Here is a 15265-nt window from a genome sequence, read left to right on the forward strand (position 1 = left end):
TCAAGGCAGGAGAGCAAAATAGTAATATGGGAAATGAGGGTCAGAGAATACCAGGAAGGGACAGAGAAAAGAAAACTAATAATACACCAACAGTGAAGACAAGATGTTACAAAGATAACAAAAAGACAAAACTGAAGGCTCTGTATCTGAGTGCGCGAAGCATTCATAACAAAGTAAACAGGTTGATAACGCACACTGACATGGTAAATGCGGGCTCACTCTTAAGTTTTAAGAATAAATTGGATAGATACATGGATGGGAGAGATCTGGAGGGTTATGGACTAGGTGCAGGTCAATGGGACTAACGAAATAATATTTCGGCACAGACTAGAAGGGCCGAATGGCCTGTTTTCTGTGCTGTAGTGTTCTATGGTTCTATTGAAGTATGATCTAATAGCCATTGCGGAGACGTAGCAACAGGATGACAAGGGTTGGGTCCTGAATATTGAGGGGTATTTGACATTCGAGAAGAATAGGAGGCTCGGTAAAGGTGGAGGGGCAGTTTATCAAGGATGGCATTGGTGCAACAGTGAGAGATGCCCTTGGTTCAGGAGATCAGAATGTAGAATCAATTTGGGTGGAGATGAGGAATAGTAGGGGGAAAAAAGTCACTCGTGGGATTGATCTACAGGCCCCCTAACAGTAACCACAATATAGGACAAAGGAGACAAGGAGAAATATTGGGTGCCTGTGATAAAGGGGCGGCAATAATCATGGGTGATTTCAATCCATGTATAAACTGGAAAAATCAGATTGGCAGTATTAGCCTGGATGAGGAGTTCATAGAATATTTTTAAGACAGTTTCTAATAGCAGCACGTTCTAGAACCAACTAGAGAGCAGGTTATATTAGATTTGGTATTGTGTAATGTGATAGGTTTAATTAATGACCTCAGAATGAAGGCACCCTAGGTAGCAGCAATTATGCTGGCATGAAAGCTAAGCTAGCTGAAGTGAACTGGGATGCTAGGCTAGGGGATAGATCAATAGAGAAGCAGTGGCAGACATTTACAGTGATATTTCAGAATACTCAGAATAAGTATATTCCTAAAGAAAAATTGTAAGGGGAGGGCCCATCTTCTGTGGTTAACTAAAGAAGTTAAGGAAAGCATCAAACTTAAGGAAAAAGCATACAACTCCGCAAAGATGAATGGCAGGTCAGATGATTGGTCAGAATATAAAGAACCGCAGAGAATGACTAAAAGGTTAATCAGGAAAAAGTAAGTAGAGTACAAAAGAAAGCTAGCTAGAAATGTAAAAATGGATAGCAAGAGTTTCTACAGCTATTTAAAAAGGAAAAAAGTAAAATGAGTGTCAGTCCTCTAGAGAGCAAGAATGTGGAGTTAAAAGTACAAGCAAGGAAATGGCGGATGAAATGAACAAATATTTTGCATCTGTCTTCACGACAGGAGACACAAAAAACATTCCATTAATACTTGTAAATCAGGAGGTGGGAGGGAGAGGGGAACTTGGTGAAATTACAATCACCAGGGAAGCGGTACTGAACAAACTGATGGAGCTGCAGGCTGACAAATCTCCAGGTCCTGATGGATTTCAGCCTAGTGTCTTAAAAGAGGTGGCTAATGAGGTAGTAGGTGCGTTGGTATTAATTTTCTGAAATTCCCTAGATTCCAGAAAGGTTCCATCGGACTGGCAAGTAGCAAATATAACCCCTCTATTCAAGAAAGGAGGGAGGCAGAAAACTGGAAACTATAGGTCAGTTAGCTTGATGTCAGTCATGGGGAAGGTGTTGGAATCGATCATTAAGTAGTTCATAGCTGGGCACTTAGGAAAACTCAAGATAATTGGGAAGTGTCAGCATGATTTTGTGAAAGGAAAATTATGTTTAGCCAATTTAGTGGAGTTCTTTGAAGGACTAACGTGTGCTGTGGATAAAGGGGAGCCTGTAGAGATGCTGTACTTGGATTTCCAGAGGGCATTTGATAAGGTGCCACATCAAAGGTTACTGCAGAAATTAAAAGCTCATGGTGTAGTGGGTAACATATTAGCGTGGATGGAAGATTGGCAGGCTGGCAGAGAGTATGTATATGGGTATTTTTCTGATTGGCAGGATGTGACGAGTGGAGTCCTGTAGTGGTCTGTGCTGGGGCCTCAACTTTTAACAATTTATATCAATGACTTAGATAAAGGAAGCGAAGGCATGACAGCTAAATTTGCAGATGACACAAAGATAGGTAGGAAAGTACGTTGTTAGGAGGACATAAGGAGGTTGCAGATAGATATAGATAGGTTGAGTGAGTGGGCAAAAATCTGGTAGATGAAGTTTAGTGCGAGAAAATGCAAAGTTGTTCACTTTGACAAGAACAACAAAAAAAAGAGTATTATTTAAACAGAGAACAACTGCAAAGTTGAGGTACAAAGAAATCTAGGTGTTCTAGTGCATGACTCTCATACAGTTAGTGCGCAGGTACAACAAGTAATAAAGAAGGCTAAAGGAATGCTATCCTTTATTACATGATATAGGGGATTGGTGAGACCACATCTTGAATACTGTGTGCAGTTTTGGTCTCCTTATTTAAGGAATGATGTAAATGCGTTGGAGGCAGTTCAGAGGAGGCTCACTAGACTGATATCTGAAATGAGCGGGTTTGTCTTATGAGGAAAGGTTAGAGAGGCTGGGCTTGTTTCCACTGGAATTCAGGAGAGTGAGGGCTGACTTGATTGAAGTATATAAGATCCTGAACGGTATTGACAAGGACGATGTGGAAAGGATGTTTGCTCTTGTGGGTGAGTCCAGAACTAGGGGGCACTATTTTAAAATTAGGGGTTGCTCTTTTAGGGCAGAGATGAGGAGAATTTTTTTTCTCAGAGGGTTGTGTGACTTTGGAACTCCCTGCCTCAGAAGGTGGTGGAGGCAGGATCATTGAATTTTTTTAAAGCAGATATAGACAGACTTCTTTAAAATCATTGATGGGATGTGGGCGTCGCTGGCTAGGCCAGCATTTATTGCCCATCCCTAATTGCCCTTGAAGTGGTGGTGATGAGCTGCTTTCTTGAACCACTGCAGTCCATGTGGTGTAGGTACACCCACAATGCTGTTAGGAGGAAGTTCCAGGATTTTGACCCAGCGACAGTGAAAGAACAGCGATATATTTCCGAGTCAAGATGGTGAGTGACTTGGAGGTGAAGTTCCAGGCAGTGGTGTTCCCATGCGTCTGCTACCCTTGTCCTTCTAGATGGGAGTAATCGTGGATTTGCAGGGTGCTTTCTAAGGAGCCTTGGTAGGTTCCTGCAGTGCATCTTGTAGATGGCACACACTGCTGCCACTGTGCATCGATGGTGGAGGGAGTGAAGGTTTGTGGATGGACTGCCAATCAAGTGGGCTGCTTTGTCCTGGATGGAGTCAAGCTTCTTGTGTTGTTGGAGCTACACTCATCTAGGCAAGTGGAGAGTATTCCATCACACTCCTGACTTGTGCCTTGTAGATGGCGGACAGGCTTTGGCGAGTCAGGAAGTGAGTTACTTGCCGCAGGATTCCTAGCCTCTGACCTGCTCTTGCAGCCACAGTATTTATATGGCTAGTCCAGTTTAGTTTCTGGACAATGGTAACCCCCCAGGGTGTTGATAGTGGGGGATTCAGCGATGGTAATACCTTTGAATGTCATGGGGCTATGGTTAGATTCTTTCTTGCTGGAGATGGTCATTCATGCCACAAAAGTCCCAGGCAATGTAACTTGCCACTTGTCAACTCACGCCTGGATATTGTCCAGGTCTTGCTGCATTTGGACATGGACTGCTTCAGTATCTGAGTCCTGAATGCTGCTGAACATTGTGTAATCATCAGCGAATATCCGCACTTCTGACCTTATGATGGAAGAAAGGTCATTGATGAAGCAGCTGAAGCACTAGCCTGAGGAGCTCCTGTTCGGCGAGGGAATCAAAGGTCATCAGGGATAGAGGGGAATGCGGAATTCGAAAAACAAACAGATCAGCCATGATCTTACTGACTGGTGGAGCATGCTCAAAGGGCTGAATGGCCAAATTCTGCTTCTATTTCGTATGTTCGTGTGTTCATATTATCAGGGCTACCTCTCCTCCTTTTACATTTTGTCTCATATTTCTGAGAGTCAAGTATCTCGGAACATATTGTTCCCAACCTCAGTCACTTTTGCGATCATGTCTCCATAATGGCTATTAAACAAATCTATTAATTTCTCACTCTGTTGTCAATTCATCTAATTTGTTGCAAATGTTTCATGCAGATATCGCAACTTTGACTTTGAACTTTTTCTAATTCTCCCTATTACCTTTGTTACTCTCTCAGTCCCTTCCTGACCCAGTGTGCTTATTTTCACCCAAAGTGCTGCTTAGAGCCTTGATATTTCTCTTGATGTCTTTGAGTTCATCCTTTCCCAAATCCTCTCCACCACACCGCCCAACCCACAACCAATCTTTTTAGTTTAAAACTCTCTCTAATTCCCTAATTATTCAAATTTCCAGGACATTGGTCCCAGTCCAGTTTAAGTGAAGCCTGTCCCAACAGAACAGCTCTTCTTTCCCCAGTACTTGTGCTGATAGTTAATAAAGCAAAATTCCTGCTTCCTATATAACTTTCAGCCACGCTTTTCACCTTCTAATCTGTTTATTTCTGTGCCAATCAGTATGTGATTTGGGCAACAAACCAGAGCTTACTCCCTTTGAGGTTCTGCTTTAGACCTGAACCCCTCAAACACTCTCGGCAGATCATTCCTAGTTCTACCTATGCATTGGTTCCGATGTGGGCCACAACAACTGGATCCTCCCATCTCCCACTCCAGGTTCTTCTCTAACCAACAGGAGATGCCCCAGGCAGCCAACACCAACTTCAAAACTCACGGTCAAGGCTGCAGAGAACACTATATTTTTCTCTGACTATCCTGTTCCCTATCGCTCCCATTTCTGTGCTCATTTCCCTCACTTGAATGGCCTCTTACACCATGGTGCCAAGATCAACTTACCCATGTAGTCATTGTTCTTGTCCACACAAGTAGCAAGTACTTCATGCCTGTTTGTCAAAATCAAGGGCTAAGGCTCCTCCACCACTACATCTTGGATCCCCATATCTGCCCGACTCGCAGTCACATGCTCCTATCCCTGATTAGCCCTAGACTGATAGTATTGGAGGTAAAAGTGCCATCAACTGAACCAAGCTGACATGGTACATGAATTGCTAGGAAAATGCTGTCCTGGTGCCATAATAAAACAAGGAAACAGTACTTTCCTAGGAATTAACTATGCAATGTTAAGAAAGAAAATAAAGGGCATTTACACTTATGATGTGGAAAAGATTTTGACCATCCATTTATGCAGCTATGCTATGCAGCAGTGCCAATTCTTAGTACAGATTGTAAACCAGTTAAATATATAGTTCATAACTTAAGATGGTTTTGAATCTCTCAAAAGAAATGGAATTTTTAATGCATTTGGAAAATGAGAGTGTGCCTTCTGTGTAGAATTTTGAAAAGACCCCAGAGTCTTTCTAGAAAGGTTACATTGGAAACTTGATTCCAATTGTAATTTTAAAAGTTGAACTCATAAGCTTTATGTGCTGCAGTGTGGATTGGGCATCTGGGTGATTCAGAATGTCTCCTTTTTGTAAAAGAAATGTAAAAGTCAGTGTCCAAGCAAGTAAAGTGTTTTGGGTAATAGTATTCTGCACCTTATTTAGCTAGTTTTATTTTGCATTTACTGAATATAATTACAAGCAAGTTGGGAATAAAGAAATCCACAAAATTGGTAATCTTAATGAAAACAGAATTTTAGAATTAATCTTGGAAATGAAAGCAATTAATACTGAATTATATTAAAATAAAATATTTAAAGAAATAAAGAAAGATAGATAGATCGATCGATCACATGCCTTGATTATGCTGAGTAAAGCATTTAGAGACAGTACACAAAAAAAAGTGTTTTTTCTCCTCAGCCACACAACACATCCATCTTAGAGATGGTATGCAGGTTGATTCCAGGGAGCATGCTGATATAACCATTCACTACAAACTGCGCACAAGCAGTTCTGAGGTGACTGGCTCTCTCTTTCCCCTTACTTAAATCCAGTTGAAGAACCTGGGCTCCATTCAGCAATTTCCTACTGCAATACTGGCCTAACCAGTGCTGAAGGAGACTGTGAATCTTGAGGCAGATGGGCACAATCATCTGTGCTCTCATCAGTGCGGGCCTCACCACTGAACACTATGCCCTACCAGCAGTCAAGCTAACTGCGTCCCTGAATTTCTTTGCCAATGGATCCTTTCAAGGGTCAGCTGTGGACCTCTGTGCCACTTACAGGCGGCTACACACTGCTGCATCACCTAGGTGCTAGATGCCCTGGTCGCCAAAGCTGGGCAAAACATCACATTCAAAACTGATGGGGCATCGCAGGTTCAGAGGTTTTACCACCATCACCGGGTTCCCTGAAGTGCAGGGCATTTTGACTGCAGCCATCAAGGAACCCAGTGACCGACCAGAAAGGTTTATTAACAGCAAAGTTCACGTGACTCATTCCTAAGATGGAAGGACTTATCTTATGAGGAAAGGTTGAATAGGATGGGCATATATGCACTGGAATTTAGCAAAATGAGGTGATCTTATTGAAACATAAAAGATCCTGAGGGAACTTCATTGGGTGGATTTTTCCTCTTGTGGGGGAGACGAGAACTAGGGGACGTAGTTTAAGAATAAGAGGTCTCCCTTTTAAGACGGAGATGAGGAGAAATGATTTCTCTCACAGGGTCATTAGTCTGTGGAATTCTCTCCCCCAGAAAGCAGTGGGAGCTGGGTCATTGAATTTATTCAAGGCTAAATGAGACAGAGTTTTGATAGACAACAGAGTCAAGGGTTATGGAGGGCAGACAGAAAGTGGAGTTGAGAGCACAACCAGGTCAGCCACAATCTTATCAAATGACAGAGAAGGACTGACTGGCCTACATCTACTCCCGTGTTCCTATGTTAGGACCTACTTGTTGAGACATTCCTTGTTGAAAGACTGAGCAGAGAAATTAAGACTACATACTAAATTAAAACCCTGGCTATATTTTAATAATTTCCCTAAACCACAATTAATTTTCACTTCAAGAAGGTATGCAATTAATTTTCTTTAGATGTTAGCCTTTAGCCTATGGCACTGGCAATAAAGATTAAACCAGCATATTTTGAATGTCATCTCAAACAAAAGGCCAGATGGGAGTGGAAAAAAAGTCTCTTCCCAGTCCAGAGGAAGCTATGAAAAGGTATGACTTAGGTATGAAAAGCAGGCTGACTTCTGTTTTTTTCACAGATGCTGCTTGAGCTGCTGAGCATTACCAGCTGTTTTGGTTTTCAGATTTCTAGCCTATGTATTATATTTAGTAAAACCTTCGCTTTCGAATTCACTAAAAAAAACTTAATTGTGTGTAATGGAGCCCACACTCCATTCCTAATTTGAATTTGAAAAAGTCATTCATGGCTATCAATAAAACTATAGCAGCAACAGTGAAATAATTTGCACTAAAAGGGATCAATGTACTTTAGATAAATACATCAACTATTTCAGTGCAGTACCTTGCTGCACAGCTAAATTAGAGCCTGGGTCAGCTCTGCAACAACTCATGCCATTCAAAATGTAGCTGCTTCAGCTTCCTTGCAGCTCTTGATGAGATTATACCATTCATCTGGCTGCAGTACTGCTCACCTTATCTTGCTCCAACTGTTCAATTAAATTCTTTGCATCACGAAGTTGAGTGATTAGTTTAGTCTTTTCAGCAGTGTGCAGATCCTGCAGAAAATAAACAACATGAAAAAACATTTTTCATTGGATGTCCCAATTATATTGGACAGGACTTACAACATAGAAACATGCCTTTCAACCAACTGGTCGATGCCAGTGTTTATGCTCCACATGAGCTTCCTCCCAAACTGTTTCATCTAACCTAACCAACAGATCATCTCTTCTTTTCTCTCTCATGCACTTCTCTAGCTTCCCCTCATGCTTGACTAATCTAATTGATCCTTTGATGAAGTACCAGAGGTTGTTAAGGAAATACAATGAATGTTGCCTGTATGGATTTTGAGAAAGCGTTTAACCAAGTACCACACAAAAGGCTGGTTGAAAAAATTGTAGTGATGCACTAGGAGAGTCAGTGTCAACTTGGATTTAAAAAATTGACTTAAGGTCAGAAAAATGCAAGCCAAGGTAAATGGCTACTTTTCAGACTGCAGAATTGTAGATGGTGATGTTCCTCAAGGGTCAGTGCTAGGGTCACTGATTTGTGTTGAAGTGGGTAACCAAAATAATTTATTAAGATTGATACTAAGACATGCATTAACAGCTTAAGGTAGACAAATGTAGTCATGAGAGCTCTGTCTGAGCATGATGAGAAAGATAGCTAACACATAGGCATAACGGGTATATAGCCAGTACTATGGGAACCAGCCAAGAATCATAAGCCATCAACTTAATGAACTTCATAGCTTGGGTAAACAAGATGTTAAGAAGCAGACAGGGAGTCATTAGGCCCAAGATGCAAACCAAACCTCCTGAGACCAAAATGCTGAGATAACAAGGGGACAATTGCAGAACCAAGCATCCCACTCAATGATTAAATCATGTGATGTATGTGCTAAAGCAACATCAGTGATTAAGGGCGAAAACAAACAGTGTTTTCTATATGAGAACCAAGGAATATAAAATTGTGACACAGACTTGGTATCAGAGAGAGATCCTTGGAGAAGCAGCCAGAATGATCTCTCCAGAATATGCTTGAATAAATATTTGCTTACTGGAAGTTCACAGACTTGAGTGGTCTCTTACACCACAACAGTTTTAATGACTTGGATATTGGAACAGAGTAAAATTTCAAAATTTATCAAACTTGGAGAAGTGGTAAACAGTGAGGATGATACAAATAAACTACAAAAGGACGTAGATAGGCTAGCAGAATGGATAGGTAAGTGGTAGGTGAACACAGTGAACTGTGAGGTGATGCATTTTGTGAAAAGGGATAAGGAGATGCAATGTAGACTTAATGGCACAGTTCTAAATAGTGTTCAGGAACAAAAAGGCCTGGGGGTGCATTTGAAAGTGACTGGACATATTGAGAGACTGATTAGCAAAGCATATAGGATCTTGGGTTTCATTAACAGAGGTATGGAGTACAAAAGCAAGCAAGTTATGCTGAAATGAAAGCAAAATACTGCAGATGCTGGAAATCTGAAACAAAATCAGAAAATGCTGGCAAAACTCAGCAGGTCTGACAGCATCTACAGAGAGGGAAACAGAGTTAACGTTTCGAGTCAATATGAACCTTCTTCAGGGCTGCTCTGAAGAAGGTTCATATGGACTCGAAACGTCAACTCTGTTTCTGTCTCCACAGATGCTGTCAGGCCTGCTGAGTTTTTTCAGCATTTTCTGTTTTTGTTTCAAGTTAGGTTAAACGTTTTCAAGGTTTCAGTCAGGCCACAACTAGTCTGGTCACCACACTTTAGGAAAGATGTGAAGATCCTGGAGAGGCTAAAAAGGAGATTTAGCAGAATGGTTCATGGGATGGGGATTTTAGCTACAAGGTTAGTTTGGAGAAGCTGGGGCTGCTGTCATTGGAACTAAGGAGATTTTGGGGAGATTTGATACAGTTGTACAAGATTATGACAGGTTTGGATAAGGTGGACAAGAAAAAGCTGTTCCTATTTCTGATGTTACAAGGACCAGGGGATACAGATTTAAGGTTTTGTGCAAGAGATGCAGGGGTCATGTGAGGAATTACTTTATTACGCACCAAGTAGAAATGATTTGGAATTCTGTGGTGAAAGCAGGGAAGATTAATTATTTAGAAAGGAAAGTAGTTGGGCTCTTGAAGGAAATAAATTTGCAGGATTACAGGATAGAGGAAGGGAATGGGACTAATTGTTTATCCTATGGAGGGCCAGCATGGACTCTATGGGTTGAGTGGCCTCCTTTTGTGCCATAAATCACTCCATGACTCTATGAATACATTCATACTATATTCACACATTACCTTGCTTTAAAAATGTTTTAAGTTGTTTTCAGATGAACATAGAATGCTCAACTGCTTCTTTCTGTCTCAAAGTGCTTTACAGCCAATGGAAGTTATTTTAAAGTGTAGCCACTATCGTCATGTAGGATAAGCAGCAGCCAAATTGTGCACAGCAAGCTTTCACAAACAGCAATGTGATAATGACCAAATAACTTTTTTTTGTCATGTTGAATGAACAACAAATATTGGTCAGGGCACCAAGTTTATCTCCCTTGCTCTTCCTTGAAATAATGCCATGCAATGTTTTACATCCCCTGGGAGGGCAGATGGGGCCTTGGTTTAACATCTCATCTAAGCATCTGATAACGCAGCACTCCCTCAGAACTGCACCGGAATGTCAGCCTAGATTTTTGTGCTCAACACCTGCAGCGGGACTTGGACCCAGAACTTGCAACTCAGAGGCAGAAGCGCTACCAACTGAGCTATGACTCAGCCACAAATCCTCGTGCACCATTCTCCGAAAATTGGGACAACAGATGGCATGCTCACAAGGTTATGCAAATGTCAATTACTCACCAAACTAGCTTCACATTGCAATTTTCTCTCTCTTATGTGAAACCACTTGGTTTCTGTTCGATAGTTCCTTCATTGTAAGAGGAAATTGGCAACTTGTTGCATAGAACCATAGAAAAGTTACGGGTGCAGAAAGAGGCCATTCAGCCCATCGTGTCTGCACCGGCCAAAAAAGAGAAAAGAAAGAAACTAGCTGCTCATTTTAATCCCACTTTCCAGCACCTGGTCCGTAGCCTTGCAAGTTACAGCACTTCAGGTGCCAATCCAGATACCTTTTAAATGAATTGAGCATTTCAGTCTCAACCATCAATTCAGGCAGTGAATTCCAGGCAGCAATCACCTTCTGGGTGAAAAAGCTTTTCCTTATGTCCCCTCTACTCCTTCTGCCAATCAATTTAAATATATGCCCCTTGGTAACTGTTCCCTCAGCAAGGGGAAACAGGTCTTTCCTGTTTACTCTATCCAGGCCCCTCATAATTTTGCACTCCTCAATTAGGTCACCACTCAGCCTCCTCTGTTTAAGGAAAACAACCCGAGCCTATCCAATCTCTCTTCATAGCTGCAATTTTCAAGACCTGGCTACATTCTTGTAAATCTCCTCTGTGCTCTCTCCAGAGCAATTGGGTCCTTCCTCTAACGTGGTACCAGAACTGCATACAAAATTCTAGGTGTAGCCTAACCAGCGTTTTATACAGTTCCAGCATTGATTTAACAGAGGTTTTTCGGAGAACAAAGCGATTTTGACTCTGAGTCAAATACACAGTGTTCAAATGTATTTGGACTTGAGTCCCTGACAGCAAGTATTGTTGGGCTACAAAGGGAACCCAGAGCAAAGAAAAACGCCACCCATTTTTAAATTCACCTTTATTTTTTCTAGCTCCTGATAGCGCTCATCCAGTTGCTCTTGTAGGGCTTCCTTTTCACTTGTCAACTGAGTGCTGCGTTCTTTGTGGGTGTGAATCATCTCCTTGCAGCGCTGTAGCAGATTTTCTTGCCTCTTCACACGTTTTTGAAGAACTGTTAAGGAATCAGCAGCATCTCCAGCTCCCTCTGTATGACACAATGGTAACACAGTTGTTAGTGACAGAACTAAAAAAAAATTCCAGTGTTAGCATAAACACTAAAACAATTGGAATTATTTATTCAAGTTATAAAATCAATTACAGACAAAAAGTAAACTTGAAATGTCAAATTATCACTCACTGCACTTGACTAAAGCTCATTTTTTAAAATACAGAACTGAACAAGTTTGCAATGTCCTGCAATGCTTAAAATTTGTTCCTCGTATCAACTGACCATTAGCATTTAAAAAATACTTGAAATGTTAATTGCAAAACTTCAAAACTTTACTTGCACAAACTCAAAAAGCAGCCATATGGGGTAAAAATAATTACTCAAGCCTATTTGTGAAAAATTAATCTTATACGCCTGCCAATATTTTTCTTAATTCGCTTCAACAACTCCCTCAAGCACCCACTTTAAACTCTTATCAGTGACAGAAAAGAGCAATCTAAAAATTCTACTGTTAACAATTTCAGAGTGAGAGTTACAAATCTAGCAGGTCAGTCAGCCCAAGCAGACAAGGATTTCTCATATACTGGCACTCCTAAGGGTTAAAGCATAACTGTTCATTTTTTATTTAATCCAATTGAGGAAATTTTTGACAATATGATTTGTTGATGCACAATATAAAATAAACCGTTTAACCATGAACGAAGAATGAAATTACCAAAGGAACTTCAGGCTTTTAATTGTATCTGTATCATGCTCCAAGGCAGGCCTATTTTATTGCAGTTTTTTATCAACATGTAAATAATTAGGATGAGAAAACCTGAGACCTTAAAACTGCGCAGTACAAAACTACAAATGCTGGAATTCACCTTGTAGTGTTAAAAAAAAAATCCCAAGTGCTTTGGAGAACAACGAAAAATACATATACAATGAGCCAGAATTTACTGCAGCCAACAAACACACAACAGCCAATGTTTGTTAGGCCAGCCCTTGCCCGTTAAAGTTACAGCAACTATTACAAATTTCAAGTTGCCCTAAGTGGAATGAAAATTGAAATGGCGTGGCACACTCTACAGAGAACCTGGGATGTGTGTGAACACAGCAAGCAATTGTGTAACTCTTTGACCAGACTGAATAAATATTAATGAACAGTTAGAGTCTGAACAAGGAAGCGTAACTTAAAAGAGAGAATTCAATGTCAAATCAAATACAGAAGCTGAGATAAAGGAGAAAAGATTGGATTGAGAGAGAAACAAAAACAGTAAAAGTGAAACCAAATTATAATCTATTAAAATCTCCAACAACAGCTAAAAGCTGAAGCAATAAGATTCCACACTTGTAAAGGTTTATTTTAAAGTGCCAGAGATGCTGTTAGGCAGTAATTGAGACTTATCATAAAATTAGAAGAGTACTTGTACAACAGACAAGCCCAAACTTTCTGTGATGAGTTTAATTTCCATCTAGAGGTACAGGAACTTCTTCCAGCTGCATTTAAATGGGGTGCAAGACAGCAAGATGCTGTTTTTAAGCAACATTTCAAGAAACAAATTCTGGATTTTTACATTTAACTGCAATTTTCTCTCATCAGAAGTTGCTGTCTGGTTTGCGCATAGATAACGATCAGGGACCCAAGTCTCATTATTTTTGCAGTAAATTTCAGCCCCATATCTTTTAGGGAAAACCTTCCCAGAGAGTGTTTGCACATCTGTAACTACAAAAGATTTTTTCTCCCAACATTTTGTTAATTTAGCTTTTTGATTATATGAAAGGCATCACCTCCTAATCCATCAGGCCTGTTTGTATTATCTTCTTCATTGTTGGGACTGTGTTGAAACGCTTCTGTACTTTCCATCACGGATGCCTGAGTCGTAGATTCCTGCAGATCTGTATTTGTCCCTCCAAGCCCCATCCTTTGTTTTAGTAATGCAACCTGCAGATGTGAAATGCTCAATATTAACAGAATGGAGTGCACTTCTGACCATAGTAATGACACCAGAAACAGGAATAGAAGTCTGCCGCCGGTCTCCTTTAATTTATTCCATCATTCCATGGAAAAGCAAAATAGTGCAGAAATCTGAAATAAAAACAAAATGTTGAAAACGGTCAGCAGGTCTGGGAACATCTGTGGAGAGAGAAACAGAGTTAACGTTTCAGGTCTGTATGTAGTACTCCAGTATGGTCTCACCAAAGCCCTGTACAAATACAGCAAGACTTCATTATTGTAGGAAATTGGAGTGTGAGAGCAATGATCAACATACTATTACTTGCCTTCCTTATTGCTTGCTGTATCTGCATGTTCACTTGCATTTCACATATAAGACACCCAAATCCCTCTGAGCACTAACATTTAATAGTTTCTTGCCAGTTAAAAATATATTCAGTTTTTCTTTGCTTCCAACCAAAATGAATAACCTCACATTTACACTGATTATACTCCAGCTGCCACTTAGTTGTCCAGTCACTTAACCTGCCTATGTTCCTTTGCAGACTCTTGGTGCCCTCTTCATAGCTCACATTCCTACCAGCCTTTGAACCATCAGCAAACTTGTAAGCATTACATTCAATCTCTTCACCTAAGTCATTAATACAAATTATAAATAGCTGAGGCCCCAGCATCGGTCTTCCCAGCATCCCATGAGTAACAACCTGTCAATGGCCTGTCAAACATCCTTTAACTAATCCGCATTCATGTTAATACATTACCACAACCCCATAAACTCTTACTTAATGCAACAAGCCTTCCTGTGGCAACTTATAAAATGCCTTTTGGAAATTCCAAAACTAACCCTCAGGCTTGATTATCTCCTTGATACTATTATAAGTGCCATCTTTTAATCTAATATTTGTCTTATTACTTGATTAATACTCTGCCCAAAAGTATAGCAACTGATTGGGGACTTTGAAACTACTCCCAATATTTTCTGCCCCTTCTTATTTCCCACTGCCACCTGTACTGATTCTACTTCTTGATCCTTTGAGTCAAGATATTTTCCCACCACTGTTCTTATATCATCCTTTCTAATTAGGACTACCCACCCATCTTTTCCAATTTGTCTGTCTTCTCGAAATGTCAAGTACCCTGGATTATTTAGTTCCCATACTAGGTCACCATGTAACCCGTGTTAGATTATATGTACTTATTTCTGTTTGTGCGAAAAATTAATTTATCGTGCTACAAGTGTTTTGAACATTCAGATAAAGCACATTTAATTTTAATTCTTTTGTTCTACCATTTTTCCTGATTTGACCTGATTCACTGTTGCACTATTATCGTTAAACACTCTGTCCTGTCGCATCTCCATCTCAACCAAACTGTTGCACTACTTCATAGTTTTAACTTATTGCTTCAGATTTATAAATTTCCCTTGAACTAAACCTTTCCCGCTCAAACCTCTTTTTAGGTTAAAGTCCTCTTAACAGTGCTAGATTTTCACTTTACCAAGGCAATGGTCTCAGCCCAATTTAAGTGGAGCCCGTCATAGTAGAATAATACCCTCTTTCATCAGTACTGGATTCAGGCTCCGAGTCGAAACCCCTGTTTCCCACACCAATCTTTGGGTCACATATTCAACTCTCTGATCTGTTTGCCACTTGATCAATTTGCATGTGGCTCAGGTAGTATTCCAGGAATTGTCAACATTAATATTTTAATTATTAATTTGGACCTGAGGTCTTCAAACTCACTTAGCAGAGCATCATTCCCCATTCTACCTA

At 40.4% G+C, this 15265-nt stretch overlaps 1 protein-coding gene across 5 annotated transcripts in view; it reads right to left on the reverse strand.

Moving 5' to 3' along the window:
- The window catches only part of golga4 (golgin A4), a 212248-nt gene that overhangs the window by 137398 nt on the left and 59585 nt on the right, over positions 1-15265 (reverse strand). For all 5 annotated transcript variants that reach the window (XM_078540096.1, XM_078540095.1, XM_078540094.1 and 2 more), the window contains 3 exons: positions 13328-13481; positions 11403-11590; positions 7669-7752 (listed from right to left, as the gene is read on the reverse strand). In XM_078540096.1, the coding sequence (XP_078396222.1) occupies positions 7669-7752; positions 11403-11590; positions 13328-13481 (426 nt within the window). The remainder of the gene's footprint in view (positions 1-7668; positions 7753-11402; positions 11591-13327; positions 13482-15265) is intronic.

This window comes from Cetorhinus maximus, chromosome 4, assembly GCF_964194155.1.
Source record: "Cetorhinus maximus chromosome 4, sCetMax3.hap1.1, whole genome shotgun sequence".
Classification (NCBI taxonomy): domain Eukaryota; kingdom Metazoa; phylum Chordata; class Chondrichthyes; order Lamniformes; family Cetorhinidae; genus Cetorhinus; species Cetorhinus maximus.